This window comes from Mustela nivalis (assembly GCF_964662115.1).
Source record: "Mustela nivalis genome assembly, chromosome: 7".
Classification (NCBI taxonomy): Eukaryota; Metazoa; Chordata; class Mammalia; order Carnivora; family Mustelidae; genus Mustela; species Mustela nivalis.
In genome coordinates, this window is record NC_139026.1 from 7,767,152 (window position 1) to 7,787,059 (window position 19,908).

A 19,908-nucleotide genomic window follows, 5' to 3' on the forward strand; every position below is an offset into this window, starting at 1 on the left:
GAGGAGAGAGAACCAGTTGGAAGGACAGGAGGGCAAAGTCAAGGATGCTGAAATTTGTGATCGTGGAGGGGAGCGATGTGGCGTGACTATGGGAGTGTGTGGCTGGGTTGGCCTGGAGGAAGGAACGTAGCGGCCTGGGCTGTTAGGGCGATTCTCCATGCGGACACCTGGAGTCGCCTAAAGTGATGGCAGGCCTTACAGGGGAGAGGAAGGCGGAGTCAGATGTTGAGGCTTAACCGCTACCAGTCCTTCTGCAACCCCATCCCCACCCTTCGCCATTGATGCGTTGCTAAAATACCCCAGGTTTAAAATAAAGTCCTTGGCGATACAGGTCTTCGGAGCGCCTGTGGAGATCTAGTCCGCGGATGCCAGCACTTGCTTGGACAGGCGGGCCCTGGGGATGTTCTCCGGCATCTCGTTCACCTCTTCTCCCATTTCCCGGCGCTGACGTATTTTACAACACAAGAACTGGAAGTGTGTGGCCTACTGCTTCCTACAACAGACTCGCTTAAGATCATTTTCTCAGCGACCCAGTGGTTTCCCGCAGAGGGCGTTTTGGCACGGTCACTTTGGGATCCCGTCCAGGTTCCTGGTATGGTTTCACCACTGGCGGAGACGAGGGTCAGGTAAGCGAGTGCCTGTATGTTACGGGGCTCCCTGAGCAGCGCCCGCTCTACCGTAAGCAGTCCATCAGCGCTATCAGCAGCTCATTTAAGTTCTTCTGAGCCAGTTTCCTCAAGAAATGGGTCTGCTGCCATCTGTTTGGCAAAGTATCCTGAGAATTAAGTCAGACAACAGTACCTGGGAATCAGAAAATGTTGGTTTCCTTCTGTTCCTCCCCTTTGCCATTCTAGAGGCACTTCGGGGCCAGAAGTCTACCAGGTCTCTGAGCGGCTAAGCATGGGTAAGAGGCTGCCAGGGCCGGCATCAGCGGGCAGGTTCTCGGCCACGGCCTCCACCGGGCACTTCTCTCTGCTCTCGTGGCTCTCACTCCAAAGGCAAGTAGGGATTCAACAGGACAACAACAAGAGGCAGAAGGAGAACATCAGTTTCTTTTAGAGACTGTGGACCCAGCGGGGGGGGGGGGCAGGCAGCGGGGAGCCGGGGCCACTGTGCACCCGCCACTCTGACCACCCCAATAGCCATGACCTCACAGGGCAGGACAGACACCACGGAGGCCCGGTTCAGATGCTGACTTTTGGGGAGCTTCTGTGTGTGGATCAGAGAGGGCTAGAGAAGAAGAAACAAAATCTAAACTTTCTGCAAACAAGCCAATTAAATCAGCGGAATAAAACAGGAAACCACAATCAATGCTTAGCAGCCAAACACATTTATTAGTCTTTTTTCTTTTTTTTTTTTTTTCCAGGAACCCAAAAATATTTTGTAGTTATAATGTAAGCAACTGAGTTGCACATAATACAATCATATCTTTCCAAAATAAAATAAAATAAAAAACTAAACAAAACAAAAATAAGCTGTTTAAAAGCCCAAAAAAACCCTTCAGAAAACTCTTACATATGCATTACATCATCTCTCAGTTTTAATGAAATGACGGCGACTTAGTTCCTCAGTACGCAACCTGTCACAATCCAATAAACACCACCCTTTAGTTTTTTTTTTTTGTTGGTTTTTGAGATTTTTTTTGTTTTTTTCTTTTTGTTTTTGTTTTTGTTTTTTTTTTAAATCCAGCATGAGAAATACAGTACCTGCTATGGCGAAAAATACACATAAAATGCAACTTTTCAGCTTATTTGTACATTAGTAGAGTTTAACATTTTATTGTTTGTTTTTTCTTTAAGTGAACCAGTGATTTTAAGTACCACTATACTAAAAAAAGTAAAATAAAACAGAGAAAAGGGGGGCCCAGCCTGCCATGCAAGTGCACCTCTAAAGTGCCTAGTTTCTGTGTCCATGTAAAACCAGTAACATGAGGAGCAATTTCAACACATGGGAGTTTGATTAAACCTCTGTATGTTTAAGGAAACACACACACAAAGACAATGCCATATCCTCCCTTTTCTCCCCTCACACTTCCTTGAATCCCCTCGTCCACTCCCTCTGTCACCCACCAGAAGAGAGAAAAGAAAGCCGCCAAAGTAACATCGTCAAAGCTATTTCAAGTATAAGAAAACCAAACACTTCTAGGTAACTTGCAGAGAGCGTCACTATGGGCGGCTGTGGAGTCGGGTTGGGAGGCTTTGTTTCTGCTGAGTGTTTCAGATGAGAAGATTTTTTGCTGTACCTTCCTGTGAACCTGTTTGTGTGCAAAGTTGGAAAGCTGCCTTTTAAACTCCAGCCTCTTCCTGATGCCCTTCTCTGTGCCTTCTGTTCAAAGGGGGCAAGGAGAGAAGTCCGGGGGGAGGAAGGAGGAGGGCGGGGCTTCTCCATCTCCCCGTGTCCCCCTCCCACCGGGTCCCCTCACTTCTCTTGGTCACCATTGGTGACCTAATTAGCTCTCTCTCACTGCAGAGACCCCCGTGCTTGTTTCCTGATTTGGTAGGATATATTTTACTATGTAAACATAGCCCCTAGGATTACGGAACCCAAAGCAGCATTTATATCTCCAGCTAAATGGAGAAAGAGAAAATAGTACAGAAACCTCTCCTCAGGTTGCTTTTGTTGTCTCTTTTTGGTTACTCAAAACAGGGATGGGTTGGGTGGGCACAGAATGAAGTTGTAGGCAAATAGCAGAGTTAGGAGTGGGCACAATTGAGCTGTTTCGTCTGCTTTTCCCTCCCAGAAGGTTTTTTTTTTTTTTTTAAATAACCTGTTAAAAATGTTCCTGCACCTTAAGTCATACAGAGGTTAAGGCCAAGGGTGCAGAATCTTGTGCACGTGTCTCTGTGAGCACATTCGTGGTGCAGGCACCATTTTTGATGACTTGTGAGATCACTGGACACACTTTGGTCACTGGTGTGTGCAAAGGGTGGTGGTGGGGGAGGGTCCCAGGAAAGAAGTGCAGAGATCAGCAAAGCCCTTTGGGAGCATCGTGGATGATGTGAGGGCAGGAAGAACTTACGGGGGACGAGAGGAAGGAGACAGACAGAAAAGGGACCTTTCAAACAAACGAGAAATAAAGTCCTAAGGTGGTCAGCGCCCCAAATCAGAAGGTGGGCGGTGAATTAGCAGATGTGCATTTATTCTCAAGCTTCTTTCCTTCAGAGGAAGTCGTCACTATACAAGGTCGGGGGCTCAAACTAAAAAGGGCCTCTAGATACAGGGTTGATCTTTGAGATGGGGGTGGGGAGGGAAAGAGGTTTTGGTGAAGCAGCTGTTCAAAACGATCCACTGTGACCCTGCCTTGGGAGTGGCCAAATCCTGGAGCTGACAGATCCTACAAGCAGCATTTGTTAAAACCTTCTCCATCCTGTCAGCTTCGAGCCTCAGGTAGGGAGGCATTCACGGAAATGCCTGAGGGGGCCCACGCCTTTCAGGAAGGTGGTTTGCGTGTCTCAGATGAACTACCTTCTCAGTAAGAAATCAATACATTTCTGGAGCACTGCAAAGTGACGAGTCTGTGAATTCTACAGCGCCAGACTGAAATGCCAGGAGTAAGGCCCTTTGTGAACTACAGAATGTACTCCATGACTCAAAAAGTGAGCCTGCGGGGTGAAGCAAGAAAGGTTGAGCGCTCAAAGTCTCAGGTTAAAAAACATCCTGGAGTGCCCGGAGGGGATGCATCTTCTGGAAGAGAGAAATTCAGCCACGGACCCCCCCTGGAACTAGATCTGGAGTAGATGGACTAGATGGCATCTCTCCGAAACAGGGTTTAGACTCGGGTCGGCTGCCACGGCTGGCACTGTACGTGGCAGGCAGTGGAGAGACCACCACCCCGCAAATGCACGTCTGCTCCCCCTGACCTGTTCTGCTTTCTTTTTTTACGCAAGAAAGGAGATCTGAAACTTCAGATGGCTTAAAAAAAAAAAAAAAAAAGAAAGAAAGAATATCATATTTTAGGGCTACTTTCACAGCAAAGAAAATTGTAAAAGTTATCTTACTATTTACACATTCATATTTCAAAAAGGATAACCCACTGATGTCAGAAAAGGAGAGGGGCGGGGTGAGGGGTCTACACTGCAGGAGAAATGTACCTCGAGGTATCGTTTTGTGTTAGACAGTTGAAACGTCAGGATTTTTTTTTCTTGTTTTGTTTTTTTTTTTTGTCTAAAGGCAATCTAACAGATTGGAACCCTGATAAGATCGTGCCTGCACAGCCCTGCACGGGCACGAGGAGACTGTGATCAAGTCTGTTACTCGTTACAGTACTGTGAACGTCGACGACAAGAACTGCTTGCATGGAAACACTGAAAACGGGCAGAACAATCTGTGGCTTACGATACTGTAGGCTGCAGACAAGGCCTACACCAGAGGGAGGCGGGTGCCAGGACCCACCGCAGGCCAGAATCAACAAAGGAATTCTGTCAGGGCGAGGGGAGGCTGGGGGCGGTCCTGTGGCCTGCACCTCGCCGCTCACTAGCTCTCCGCGGAAGGAACGCCAGGCCGCAGAGAGAGGACATGTGGCTGAGGGGTAGGGGGTGAGGAAGAGAATTCTTTCTGCCTGCCAAGCAGCAGTCCCCCTTCCCCACAGAGCAGGGCAGTTTCCTTACAAATAAGCTCATTCGAAAAGGATGATGGAAGAAGGAAAGAAAAATTCAAAGGAGCGAGGAGGAGGAGCAGGGGGAGAAGTTCTGGAAATCAGAGAGAAAGATCAACTTGAAGGTCAGCACGAGGGAGGCATGGTTTCCTGAGCTTGAAAGGGTTCTGAATTCAGGAAAGGAGGAGTACTTTGTCCCAGAGAACACTAGGGCCTTTGGGGCCCCCTGTCGCCCTGGGCTAACACTGCGTGGCTGGGGCGGAGAATCTGGTACCACAGCAGCTGGCAGGGACTGCTGGCCCCAGGTCCCCTGCCGCCCCCGACCCGCCCCGGGACGGCGGGGAGGACTGGACTCCAGGCCTCTTTCTACCTCACTGTACAGACTCCACTGCTTCTCCCTTCACTCCCCTGCCCCGCCAGGACGTGGGGATACCATGGACACAGAAACCGTAGAACAAGGATGCAAAGCTACTTCCTTCCCCTTTCTGCCCCCCCTTGCATAATGCATAGTTACAATTCACGTTACAAAATAAAGAAGCAATGATGACCACATATGGGACCTTTTTTTTTTTTTTGAAAAAAGAAAAAAAAATCCAACAACCTCTTCTTAAATTCAGTATCAAAATTCACATTTGCATAATAATACATTTCAAGGCCATTAGAGAGGAATGAGAGAGAAGCACAGAAAGCCGCATCTCTCCTCCCTTTGTCTCCTGAATGAAGCTGAAGGAATCTTGCGGGAGGGATTGTTTTCCTCTTTGGGGAGTACTGAGGAATTATGGAAATGGCCCTTAGCATTCACTTGCGGTTTCTTTAGAAGAGAGGGCATGGGGAGAAGAGGTGCAATCGTTGAAAACAAACACAAAAACAAATTAAGAGACACTGCAGATTTCTATGCTTAACTATAATAGTTCGGAAGAAATAAAGTATGACTTCGGACTTTTCTCTTTTCTTCCTCAAACTTTTCCATCTTATTCTTTCAGAAGCTTTTTCCTTGCGTGTAATACCCTGTTCGCATAAACAGCCAGAGGATGTGAGGAAAGTAACTGCCTTCTCAGGACAGACTCAAGAGGGGGAACAGGTGCTGCCTGCCCCGCACACGGCAGAAGCTAGAAAACGCCTTCTTGACATGCATGCATGGGTCACGAACATCACCGTATTTCAGTTCTCCAGTGCTTACAGAAACACAAAAACTCAGATAGGCACAGCCACACGCGCGCGCTTGCACACACACATATACACACGAAGGAAACTAGGTTCTGCAGATAAATTCAACCTGCACGCTTGGACGACCCTGGGTCTCTGTCGCTGTGCACCATCCCCTCGTTCTCCCTCCCGAGCCCCAGGATCTCTTCCACACAACTCGACACTGTGCAATCTTGATGCTAATGGAAACTCCAGAGCCGCCCCTGGGGTCCGCCGGGAGAATCGCTGACTTCCCTAAAAAGACTACGCTGACCGCCTTTCTGTTTCATCCTCATGGACAGCTTCTTCCTAAAACAGACGGTCTCTGTACTCACAAAGGCACATTCAGAAATACTACACTTAAGTAATTAATTCCTTGGACAAAATTAAAAGGGGAGGGGTAGGGGTGGTGTTTTAAATACATCTATTCCAACTTATCCTGAAATTTCTGGCAAGAAGCGTCATGCTGAATGCATCACTTGGTGAGAAACTATACTACCTTTAAAAGGTATGTAACTTCTGGGAGGATTCCAAAGGTTTTTGCTTTGTTTTGTATAAAGACCCCTCCCCCTCCTCTCGTTCATTTTTGGTGAACACATTTAGGATAAGACTCTCTCTCTTCCATTCCATAAAGCTCTGCTGTAAGGCTAGTCCCGCAGTAAGGCTGCTCCAGCTCACCCCCGTGACCTCCGACCGCCCAGCCCTCGGAGAACCTTGCACACCTGTCGGGAGCCCAGGGAGAAGGTCCCAGAGAGCAGGGCAGAAGGGAAACAAAAGCACTTTGTTTCACATCTCTGCTACAATGATAGTGTAAACTACCTTCACAATTTTTCTTTTGCTGTTCCCAGTAAAGAGGAATTTCTCTTTTTGTAAAGACAGTCTCAACGTGTTAACCTTGGCTCTGGACAGGCCAGGGGCTTGGGAGGAGAGGACTGATAGTGGGAAAACTCAACTGAGGCACAAAGTGCTTTGGGGAAACACGAATTCTTTTTTCTTTAAAACAGAACAGTTCTTGCCTTCATCTGACCTTTCCTCTCCCATGGAGAAAGCAAGCATTTGTCACAATGATGACCCCATGACAGGTCCGGCAGAGACCCATCGGTCAGGGCGGTACCAATTTTCCTGATGTGCAGAGCTTCTCATGACAAACAAGTTGTGTGGCTAACGGACAAGAACTATCTAAATTCTGTGCGGCAAACACTGGCAGCTTCCGTCATTTTCGGTTTTTTTTTGTTTGTTGTTTTTTTTTTTTAAGTGGTGGTGGCAGGAGGATACTACAAGAGCCTGACCATTCAGAAACCGCTCACACGTTACAATACTTGGTAATTCCTTCCGATCTAGTCCTAGTGACCACGCACCTAAGGACAGAAGGAATGCCCCACCAGTGGGGAGTAGCTCTGTTTCCTGACCAGTGTTGCCTCTGCCATCCTGTGAATGTTCATGGCCTCTTTCCTTTGGTGGCACAGGCAGCGCAGGGAGGTGCTGTGGGCAGGGGAGGGAGGGTCAGTGTTTTATTTTTATTAGGCTATTACTATGTTTACAAGTTCTTGAAGTTGATAATTATTTTAAATCTAAAGAATGTGATGCCAGTACCTCCTTTGTCTAATTCAAGGTCAAGAAAACAACACTATCATTAATAAGCAGGGACCATCTCTGGAAATTACACACACTTTTGGCACTGGCCATAAACCTACAGAGCTTATTACAGGGTATGCACTAACTCTGGAAACACAGAGAACATTCTATGTGGGTTAAAAAAAAAAATAGATTGATGACGTTCTTGACAACATTATGTATACTTGTCTGTTTCTAGACTGTGTGGACAACCTGCACTTGTAGGTAAGAAAGCTAAGAGGGTGTGGTACAGCGTGCAGCAGAGGGGAAGGGCATACCACTTTCTGAATGGGTTCTGAGGTCTACAGATTGAGAATTCACTGCAGACACAGAAGCTGGAATATTTTCATCTGCACCATCACATGCAGACCAAGCTGGACACTCACAGGAAGGGAAGCAACTCAAGAATAAGATTTCTTTTTGCAGCAACGCTAAGATGCGGAATTAACGCACAGGCATGAAGACTGACAAAACTTGGCAAAAACGCTGGAGAAGAAAAAGTTTGATTTTTTTTTTCAACCAGCTGAAAATGTACCTCTACTCCTAGTAAAAGATCTTATAGATAGCTAAAACAAAAGAAAAAAACCCCAAATCCAAGCAATAATCCTACAACGTGTTAACATACTGAATCTGAACTCTGAGGAGGGGTAGAAGGGACCTGTTTTACATAAAGACTCCATTGTTCCCTAATCTTAGAGATGGCTATTACAGCCAAGTCTGCCGAAAACATCTTGTTTATACTGCAGAGGAAAACAGGCTTGGCTCAAGCGTTTTGCTCAGCACAGAGACATCTTCATTTTGTTTAAGAGAAGAGTCAAGATGGCAAAATAGGAAAAAATAAAATTAAAAAGTACACAGCATCTGAGGTCGATATGGAATCTGGCTGTTAATCTTACAAACACTGCCGCCCCCATGGCAAAAATTCAAGTGACTATTTGCAACAAGTCAATAGCCTGTGAAATGCTAGTTTCTGCTAGATATATTAATAAAAGCTCTTCCAAATTCTTAGGAATTTCTTTTCCTTTTGTGTGTGTGTGTGTGTGTGTATCTCAGATACCACATTCAACCCACAGGAACTTGGAAGAACCAATTGCTAATTCATGCTACATTCATATCAGAAGAGTTGGGAAAGTTCTTAGAACAGGAGCCATTCGATTAGAAAATTAAGCTGCTCTAAGTAAAACTGATCGAATGGCAATCAATGGATAATATTGATTTACTGGGGGACACTGGTGAAGAATTTGGTTTGGAACCTTAACATGTAGCACTGCTAAGTTAACTTCTGTGCATGTTGTGAATGGAAAAGGTCAAGGCTAGGTATGGAGGAATCAGAGATGCCATATGGGCCATCCATTTCTTCACAGTGTCTCGGAGATCTGAACTTTGTTTTTTTTTGTTTTTGTTTTTTTTGTGTGTTTTGTTTTTTTTTTTTTGGTTTTTGTTTTTTAAACACCTAAAATTAGGTCATGGCACTGGATTTCAATTGCCAGTAGAGGTCTCCAGTCTGATGGAAGACATCTCTTCCCCACGAGTGCTTTTTCCTTTTGGCTACTCATGTGGTAGACCGAAACCAAGTTTGTGATGTCTGAAAGATGGGCACCTCCAGCCACTAGTAACCAAGTGTTTAAAAAAATAAAGGAAACTAGTAAAAATTGGAAAGCTCAAATTTACATGATCAAAGTGTTTATAAAATAAATCTACGTTAAGGAGAGGTGACCAGCAAACCTCTGCACACATGCCAGAATGTGGTGGAGAGAGGCCACTCCCACCGAATTTTTTAAGTGTTATAGAAATTACCTAACCTCTCAGCAGACTTGCCTCTTGCCAAAGAATACCATGGAAAGAAAAGAGTTTTTCTCTTCCATTATATCCTCACTATATCCTGTTCTTAGGTCACTGCCAACCAATAAAGCAAAGCTTCCAGCAAGTTGACGAAAGAATGGGGTCAGGGTGGGGGGTTGGGGGAAAGAGGAGACAAAGTAGGACAAGAGCAGAAAACCAGGAACCCCTTTCTACTGGCCCAACACAAACCGACTTTAAAATCACTGTACGCAGTTGTCCCAATGACATACCTGGAGAAGTCAGTGCACAGTAACGAGGGCAATAACACAAGGAAGGATCTTGGCATTCCGCATTATCCAGACATGAAAGCGTATTTAACTTTCTTGACTTCTGTTTATTTATTTTAAATTTAGCCCCCTGCCTTTGGGGCCTGTCCAGAACCACTCCAATTTCCTTAATGGGCAAGCGTAGGTAATGTCTGTGGAGTGACTGGACCACATGCACATACACACGAGCTCCCCCTGCTTAGGATGTCTGGGTGTATGTACGAAGGCACTAAAGTGGTTTTAGAGAAATTGCAGGCAGCAACCCCACCCACTCCCGTTACCTGTCGAGCTGGAGTTTCTTTCCCACTGGGAAGCTTAGATGTTTAAAAGAAGCTGTGGTCATGCTTGGGAATTCTGACCCCTGGCCCCAGGAGGGAATACAAAAGGAGAATTCAACATAAGGAAAAACTGAAAGGAAATACTCCACATCTCCAGCTGAGGGATGGGGATAATTAAGCAGCAGATCTTCAAAACAGCAATTACAATGAGCACAACAGTAGCTGGGAGCTAAAAAAGTAAAATCACTTGTTCCTCATTAGATTCTGCTTATTTTCTCCTCCTCCCGTAACAAGTGGGGAGGTAAGACAGACATTCTTCATTAACAGAACAGTCCATAGATATTTTCCTCTAGTAATGCCTATGTTTAAAATTTGTTCCAAAAATTATTAACCTATATTTCCTAGCTCTTTACACAGATTCTCAGCAATCCAACCGTACAAGATTTTACAGATTAGAGTTTACTTCTGTTTTTCTAAGTTGTTCTTTCTTTCTTTTGTTGCTGGGGTTTGAGGGACAGGGAGAAGGGTTCCCTTAAAAAAAAATAACAATCTTTAGGGGAGATGTCAGTTCACTCTTAAATGGAAAGGAAAAAAGTGATGGCATTCCCATTTATACAAACCAAACACTCCCACTAAATGACACACAATTTCAAATAAATCTGTGATAAAGCTCTTAGAAAGCTAAACCTTCTCCCATATTTTTAAGATAACGAATTGACCTGTTGCTGCTAAATTCATAATTTTTAAAAAATATTTCTTTCTATGTGTTTTAAAATGTGTGATCCCCAGTATGACAATAATGTTTGGAGACTTTTCTTTTTACATTTTTTTAAGTAAAAATTGTTTAAACTTTTTGAAGTTTCAGGAACTTGTAAAAGTTTATTAACAGGAAAGAAACAGCCGTCTATCTAGGATAAGATACGGTTAAATAAACCATCTTCAAAAAACTGGCTTCCTACCCTAGAATTCCTGAGAATGCTTGCAAATTTTAAAGCAGGAAAATAAATGTTAAAAACAAAAACAAAAAACACTGTTAAATGCTCCCAGAGTTAGTCTTCATCTAAAATATATATTTATATGTATATATATACGCACTTTTTGGTCTTTTTTTTTTAAGTTTTTAATTTTTTCCCTTTAAGCTTAAGATGGAAGAACATTTGAGCTTCTCGTGTTTATTTTTACATATTTCAAATCCCTCATTATGTCTTGTAAACAAGAGGGGCTCTAGCACCCGGCTTTCACCGTAGTATCGTAAGGAACCCAACTAACCCATAGTGCAGGCCTAGGAACCAGCAGGCAGGAGGGGGTCGGGGGCGGGGCACGGCAGGGAACCATGGCAGTGGACAGGGTTGCCACGGGCTCGTGGTGGGGGGCCTCAGGACATGCTCCTGGCCCGGGGCCACTAAGATTTCGCCTCCTATAGATGGCTGAACACAGCCGCTCTCCACCTGGACATCACCACACACCACAGGGTTTCCCTCACACACAGAGAGCAGGCGGAGGGGCCCGGAAGGAGACGTTTGTACATGGGCAGGGGTGGAAGGGGCACGGTGGTGGTGATGACAACCAGAGAGCAGGAAGAGGGCGCGGATCGCTTTCTACAAGGCATCCAATGGGACCGAACCAAGGCTGGAGACTCAAGTCTGACCACCTACCCACAAAGGGTGCATAGAGACTTAGCTGAGCCATCGCTCACTTGAACTATGCATGTCAATCTCTTCTGAGGCTAGGTTTACAATCAACGGGGTAAGCCAAAGGACTACAGAATTCCCATTCTTTGCCTCCTAAAACCACTTCAATGCAAATAATTCGTTTTTGCCTTTTCCTATACACACCCACCCACCCACCTACACACAGACACAAGCTAAAAGTCAAATACATTAGACATTGTTGTATCCTTCACTGAAGATGCTGAAGAAAGAAAAACTCCCTTGTCCTCACTAGCAGCAAGTTACGGAGGACAGTAGAGGTCTGCTCCCACCAAGGGTTGGAATGGGCAGGTATTTGCTGGTACAGAATGTCGGCACTTTATGTTAAACAGTATAATGCAGACTGGGATGTCCACACCAAGTGCTAGCACGTTACCGGCATACGTTCCCCTCCCCCCGCCCCACCCGCCCCGCCAGCCATCCGCTTTGTATAAAGGGGTTTTCGGGTCTGCTAGAACTCTTCACAAAAAGCAGTCTGATACATGTTGATTCCAACTAAGTACATACATGTTGGTGGTAACTGTGGATTAAAAGTTGCCCCCTAGTCGGCCCAGAGTACTACTACATTGATGCTTAAAAAAAAAAAAAAAAGTCTTTAAATACCGAAATAAAAAAAGCAACATTACAAGGAAAAAAAAAAAAAATAGAGGTCAAAACCAAAAAAAGGTGCAATACTTAAAAAGTCTTTGCTAAGTTATACCTGCCTAAGCGAAAACCACATACACAGGAAACACACAACACAGAGGAACGAAAGGAGACGCTTGAAGTCCACACTGGTTTAAGGACATTCGTTAAGTAAACGTTTCTGTCAGTGATGGCCTCGTGCTGTAAGACGCCGCGGCCTGGCACAGGTAACGCTCGGCGAGAGAGGAGCAGAGAGAGGGAGAAGCTGCAGGGGCTCTCAGGAGGCTGCTCGCAACCGATTTGTGTCCGTTTTCACAAAACGAAAAAGAGAACCAATGGAAACCTTAATTCGGCACTACCTCACGTCTGCTCAATTCCTCCTACCTGATGACGCGAGAGGGGGAGCGTTCTTTTTCTGCCTTTGAGACGTGCTGTACATAAAAAACCGCCTGTTCCCAGTCAGACTGATGAAAGAAAAGGCCTGGATAAAACTTAGTGGGTATTCCATGTGCCCGGTGGCCATGAACTTTAAAAAAAACCCAGAAATCAGTAAACACACGGTTGCTCCACCAGGTGCCTCCTGCTCTCCTACTTTTTTGGACTTGGCAGTGCTCCGCTCTACTGCTAGGTCAAAAGAAAAGCAAGAGAAAACTCACTCGGGCTAATTTGCAAATGGAAAGGAGCTCCCCGCTTATGAAATCATTAAAAAGCACTCTGTACATCTTAATGCAGCCCAACGGAGTTGCTTTAGTAAGCAGTGGCTCCCTGCGCTTGTGTGTTCTCTTAGTTTAAAAAAAAGAAAATAAAATAAAAAGCAGATGGCCGGCCAGCCAGCCTGCAGACTGTCAGCAACGCAGCTTTCTGAGATCGAGTGGGGGAGGAGGAGGAGGACACGGGTGTACACACACACACACACACACACACAGAGACAGAGAGAAGGATGCACGCGGATGCACATGAACACACGTGCACACACATACCAGAACGAGCATGCCTGGGCAGTTACATGTGCCAGAACACACTGGTATTTATCAACCAGCCAATCACAAATTTTTTCCTTTTTTTTTTTTTAGGTTTTTTGTGTTTTTGTTTTTAAAGTGAGGCTCCGTCAAGTCTTCCCCCCCCCACCCCAACAATTCTTTTGAATTCCCCTCCCTCCCAAACGTGGTAGACCTAAGGACGGAAACACACCCAGTGCAAACAAAGTTAAAAAGCTATTTTTTTTTCAGTATATATGTTTCTTAGCAACAACTTCCATATAACATGAAAAAAGTGAAAAACTAGAAACTAATTTTTTTAATTTTTTTTTTGTGTTTAAATTTAAATGGTATGTGTACTTGCTTCACATTGTCTTTCTAGGTTGGCGTTCATGATTCAAGTATTTCAAGAGTGATATGTTCTCTTTTTGGATTCATATTCCAAACGAAAAAACTGAAGTTATAAGGGAGGCAACTATGTGCTCAGACAGTCTGTCAATGACCCACCTTTTTTTTCTCTCTCCGTTTTCTTTTTTCCTTTTAAAAATGTATTTATTGCAAGTTGAAAAAAAAAACGAAAAGGTCAAGTTAGTGCTGCTGCTGTTCCAAAAAAGGTCACGAGGTCAGAGTTGAAAGTTCTAAGTTCAGATTGAATCCGACCCTCCTCCCAGAAGGTCACCAGGTAGTAAGGGAGCAGGGCTGCCCATCCTATGGGGATCTTCCACAGCTGGGACTCCCCACAAGCTAGAAGAATAGTTTGGGGGCCCCCACAACGAAGCGCCAGCAAGATCGGCCCCGCTGCTGCCACCAGCACTGCTGCTCCACTGCCCGAGCCCTGTGGACCCACCGAAAAGATTCAGAGCCGGTCCGACGGGATCTGACTGGGTCTGGCCGGTCTCCAGCGACTGCCAACCTGTGGCGGGTGCACTTGGGGTTGCTGCAGGTGTAGGGGGCTGAGCTTGTGCCAGAAAGCGGCTAACTTCATCATCGGTGGCAAACTCAGCCAGGATGGTAGTGTTTCCCAACACACACCTAGAAAAAAGGGGAGGAAACAGCTATGGATTGGAGGGCAATCCTAAAGCACCCACAGGGACCGAGGGTGCTGAGTCCTCGACGGTCACTGGGTACCCCTCTGACTAGGAGCTTCCACATCCCCAGGAAGCTTTGCAGAACGCCGCATTGTGGGCCCCACCCCAGGCCTCCAGGATCCCGTTTTAACCCGCCCGGGTGCTCGAGAAGCAGTTTTCAATCAGTAAGGGATCACTAATCTCAGGACATCCAAAGACTACTCGAGGGCACGACGTATCAGTAACCTTTGGGTATATGGAATTCGTACGTGGAGAACAACGTCACGCCTCTTTTCCCCCAGGGGAGGGGGAAGGTCACACCACAGGCAATGGGGTGACTCAGCTTTAGACATCTGGAGGTGCTGCTGCTTTGTGTCACGGCCCCACTCGTTGCCCAAGCCTCACTGCTGCCCGCTCGCCCGCTTGGCAGCTTTCTGCCGTGGCATCTGCTGGCTCCCAGTCTGAAGCAGCTGGGAGCGGGGACGGTCGCGGTGTGATTCAGTCCCACCTACTTTAGACAAAACCACGGCTACCCGCGCACCCCAACCACCGCGTTTCACCTTCACCAACAAAGAAGCCAAGGTAGGTTGCTAGGTTCTATTACGAAAAGTCACAGTGCTTCTTACAATGTCTCCCAGTCTCATAAATACTGGCTTTGTTTCACGGCACTCCACATTTACTCACTGCTTCACGACTTCACAAATTCCTTAGTTTTGGAATTCTGGTGAGTGGCCTATGACACTGGTGAGTGGCACGGGACAGTCCGCGCTTAGGGAGAGAAAAGCAGTCCCCTCAGTACCAAGCAGTCGCTTAAGCCATGATGCTGTTTTTGTGTACCTGTGTCCCGTCAAGCAGGTGGCAGGCCACTCACGTGTGCACCTTCATGCGTGTCTGTCTCAGTGAGGGCACGAGGGGTACTCACATGTGCAGTGCGGTCTGGGCCTTGGCCGCCTCCTGTTTGGTGCTGTATCGAATCAGGGCGGTGCCCTGGGTTAGGTTCAGATGGAATGTCAGCAGTGGGCCATGCTGCATGCAGATGGTTCTCAACGTTGACCCATCGATCTGAGGGGTAATGACATTCACGAGATTAAAACCTGGTCGTGGGGTGTGAAGGGAACGCAAGTGGCCGTTCTTACGCAGAAGACTCCTGGATTGTTAAATAACAGTGTCAGCACAAAATGCGTCTTGGAGAAAGGAAGGAAGAACTCGGAGCAGGAAAGAGTGCACTGAATGGAGGTCTTAAAGGCAAATTTTGAGATTTTCAAAGCCCTGCGCTAAGATCTAATGGGTCCATACTAGAAATAGAAACGTTTGTAAAACACAGCTCAAAACAAATCATACGATTCAACCTGCAGTGTCTTTTCCTGACCAGGTAAACAAGTGACCGTGTGTTGATCTGTGAGGCTTCAGGGAGCAGAAATAAGACGGCACCTGAGTAGAATTTAAGAGAACATGCCCAGTTCTTGGCATCACTGCCAGTGTAGTAATCTCCACTTCCCTGGGTAATGATCTCACAGAGAACTAAGAGGTTAGCACTGCTAATCACACCTCATGGTGTGGGATGCTGCTGGCTGACCTAGCTCACGGACTATAGTGGTGTCCTTGGACTCCCACGGTGGCCAACCCAGGGTGAGACTTTCTGCCTCCTTCTCTGTGAACTCTGCTGCCTCAGCCTCCTGTTAGCCAGACTCTCATGTCCAGTGATTCGAGACTGTTTCTCTCACCCAGGTCATGGATGAACAAACCTACTTTTTCACTCTGATCAACTTATTTGTACTGAGATCTTAACTAGGTTGAGATAGGCTGCGGAGTCCAACACTCGGTTCATTTCTTTGGAAGGAAAACAGATGACCATCGGAACAGCCTTCGAAATTTGTGCTACTGGTGGCAGCTGTGGAAACGCTGTGTGGTTTCACCACGGAAACCCTGCAGGATGGAAACCAGTAGGTTCACCAAATTTCTTTATAGAAAATGATAAGCAACTATATGAGCATGGCCTAGAGTATGCCACAAGTAACCTTTCAGCAGAGATGCCCTCTAAACAGATTTTAGGTAATTAAAGTAAATTTATCCAAGTTCCAAAAGATTTGCCCTAAAAACTTTCTAAGCTACGATGGAGATTAGTCTATTAGGTAGTTTTGAGCTTTAAAATTAAACAATTCTTTTTACTACAAACACAGCCAACCCCTTGATTCATTTTACACACATATACATATGTATTCACTGTTTTTCATAGAATAAAACAGAAGTGGACAGCTCGTTAGCTTCCCCAGGTTCCTTTCAAAACAGTGTATCCATTACTGTCTCTCTCATCCTAACCATATAACCACCACACCGAGCGAAAACTTTCAGAATGTTGTCGTATTCTGGGATGCCGGGTGGCTCAGTCGGCTAAGTGTCTGCTGCCTTCAGCTCAGGTCATGATCTCGGGGTCCTGAGATCTAGTCCTGTGTCAGGCTCTCAGTGGGGAATCTGCTTTTCCCACTCCCTCTGCACCAGCCCCCCCACTCGTGCTTAATCTCAAATTCTTTAAAAATGTTCTAATGAGGCATATACAGTTCTGAGTATAGTCATATAAAATCTTCATACTTCAGTCATTTATCAGCTAAAAAAAAAACCCCACCTAGGGCTTTTAGCTGAATTGATATGGAGACTAAGAGCCAACCCAGATCTTTCCTCATGCTAACTGTATTTATGAACTACCCTTCTCCACACGTACTCTGAAATACAAGCCCTGGGTACACTCTGCACAAACAGATTCACTGGGCAAGTAAATTTAGGAGAAGCTGTATTTCCCCACAGAGGATCATAATACATGTTAGCATATTAAAGGATCTAAGAAGTCTCATAGTGAAGAAACCTGCTTAATTTTGTTTAATCAAGTATATATTCCAAACATATTAGGCCAGAGACCTATTAATATCCCATGGGAACACTCTAGAACATGCTGGCTTACTAAAGTGTGCATGAATCCATTTATGAATTAAATGCTAGACAATTCATTTTATGTGTCAAAGGGAAGGAGACATAATTGACTCCTTTGAATAAGGTGTTGTAAAGGGGGTGCTGTCAAGTCCAAATGAAGGTCATGGGCTCACTTGCAGTGGGTTCATTTAATCTCATGTGAGTGTTCAACGTAATACTCCTGCAAATATGTCAGTTATCAAGCAAACAAGGTGACAGAGTGGCTTGGAGCAAATGAAACCCATCACTGTAAAAACAACCCAGAGGCCATGTTCTGAAGAGAGCAAATTAGTAATGCCATCTACAAAGGAGAGAGTAACAGACGGAAAACTGAAAGCACTCATGTGGCATTCACACTAGGAAACTGACAGATTTCCTCTACTGCCGAGAGGGACGGTTAATTATTTATGAAGCATAAAAATGGGAAGATATTGAGTCTTAAGCCTTGCTGGGCCTACACTCCCCATTTAGGAGAAGGCTTCAAGCCCTCCTTCAAGCGCACTCCTGTGCGCTGGACCTCTCTGTAGTGACCAGGAAATTAATAAGCTTTCTTATCTGCCGACATCCCACACCTGAGTTTCCCTGTCTTAATGCAATCAAGTCCTGTCTCGAAAATCACAAGGAAACATGATTACCTGTGGAGTGAGATTGTGAAGAACCAGCCAGTAACTGGGACGGACTGAACCACCATCACTCCAGGTAGAGGCTGAAGCAACCAGAAAAACAATTAGGAAGAGCAATAAAAAAAGTCAGGAAGCCACGTGTGAGAAACACTTTCACACAGCCCACATACTACTTCTCTCCTGTTCTCCGCGGGCTTCTCTTTTCGACCGCCCTCTGACCCCCTCCACCCTGTCACTGAACGGCCAGCTCTCTTCTCCTTCACCTCCTACACCTACGCACTCGTGTACCTCACTGGTAAGACAACATTTTCCTCCTAATGTTCTCCCTCTGCTGGTCATCATTTTTGCTTCAACAGTCCCTTGAGAGTTCTCGGATCCCTCTGCCCTAGACTGACTGCTACCTTCCACTCAAGAGATACTCTCTCCTCTACCAGACTTCCTGTCTTCTGAAGATTTCATTCAATGTTGTTTTGTGTTAACATGAACCCCTTGTGTTTTTGGCGGATCCTTCTCACCCGAGGCAAGCCGCGAGTCCTGTGTCCCCCACCCCCTGACTGATCGGGGTGCTGTGCTGCTCCAGGGAGATGACGGTTTGGGGTTGGTCAGACCGGGAGGTGGGCGGGGCAGCGGTGTAGTGTTCCTTGAGGAAATATGGTTTTTCCACATCTTGTTGGAGAGATGAGTGGGGTTGTGTCCTATGGGATCTGGGGACCATGTTGATTTGTAATCAGGGAACTTTGCTATAAAGAAGAGAAAATTAAGGAAGGAATAAGGTTAGGACCGGTCACTTTTGTCAATATACATAAAATTTGTGTATATTCATAAAATTCTAAAAATAGTTAAAAAAACATTTTGAGAGTAGCATTGCAAAGTAACATTGCCCCTTGAGCTTACTAAATATAAAAATGTCAATGATTATTACTCTGAATTGACAACATATAAACTGAAGATTTAATAAGATAACTAATTCTCTACTACTTTCTTGGTCAAACAGAACATGAAAGGGAAGATTAACTGAAGGGAAGTATTCCTAGAACCATTAGTCTTACGAATACAGTAGAATGTGAACCCTAGTAAAACTATTCTATAAATAGTCATTGACTGAATGAAAAGTAATTAGAAATTTGTACTTTTCTTGATCCAGATTATTAGCTATCAACATTCAAATAAAAATTTTTTTGCAAGTTTTTTTTAAAGTAATCTCTACACCCAATATGGAGCTCGAACTTACAACCCTGAGATCAAGAGTCACATTCTCTACGGACTGAGCCAGCCAGGCGCCCCAACATTCAAAAAACAATCAACAAATATTTGCCAAGGGCTTAAGATGCTTAAAGGCACTTAATCAATGCTGTGGGTAATACAGTTATTCTCAAGAGTTCACCGGGGAAGACATAACAGAAGAAGAAGAGAATTGGTAACCTCAGGCATCATCACACATGTTCAATACATAGAGAAGACACGGCTTGGCCATCACGTAAGGGTTTGCAAAGATAGGTCTGGAAGGATTTACATAAATGGTTGGGCTCAGAGAGACAGGAGAATATAGACCAATGTCCAATCTGAACTCTATCTGTACCAAGTATGTTTTCCTCCAGTTCTGGCTAAACAATATTTCACAGGAGCAGATATAAGAGGCCGGAAAGGTGGGCAGGGGCCGATGAGGATACTACTAGATTGAGCACATAGTGTTTCAACTTGGCCCTCATCTTGGGTGACAGCAAGTAGAGTGGAGCAGAAGATATAGATGGGAGATGGGGCTGCAGACTACACCCCCTGGGAAACACCCAAGACAGTTACTGAATGCAAAGACTTCGTTAGGAAAAGATAATGGGGGGGGGTGCAGAAAAGTATACACTCAGTTTAAATATGTCGGGGCACCTGGGTGGCTCAGTGGGTTAAAGCCTCTGCCTTCAGCTCAGGTAACGATCCCAGGATCCTGGGATCGAGCCCCGCATTGGGCTCTCTGCTTAGCAGGAAGCCTGCTTCTTCCTCTCTCTGCCTGCCTCTCTGCCTACTTGTGATCTGTCAAATAAATAAATAAAATCTTTTTTTTTTAAAGATTTTATTTATTTATTTGACAGAGAGAGAAATCACAAGTAGGGGGAGAGTCAGGCAGAGAGAGAGAGAAGCAGGCTCCCGCTGAGCAAAGAGCCCGATGCGGG

At 45.4% G+C, this 19,908-nt stretch overlaps 1 protein-coding gene across 23 annotated transcripts in view; it reads right to left on the bottom strand.

The window, feature by feature from the left end:
* Nucleotides 1-1,314: 1,314 nt before the first annotated feature.
* Nucleotides 1,315-19,908, bottom strand: part of TNRC6B (trinucleotide repeat containing adaptor 6B) — a 261,328-nt gene continuing 242,734 nt past the window's right edge. For all 23 annotated transcript variants that reach the window (XM_082739930.1, XM_082739924.1, XM_082739919.1 and 20 more), the window contains 4 exons: nt 18,259-18,483; nt 17,756-17,826; nt 15,079-15,218; nt 1,315-14,121 (listed from right to left, as the gene is read on the bottom strand). In XM_082739930.1, the coding sequence (XP_082596056.1) occupies nt 13,734-14,121; nt 15,079-15,218; nt 17,756-17,826; nt 18,259-18,483 (824 nt within the window). In that variant the 3' untranslated portion in view covers nt 1,315-13,733. The remainder of the gene's footprint in view (nt 14,122-15,078; nt 15,219-17,755; nt 17,827-18,258; nt 18,484-19,908) is intronic.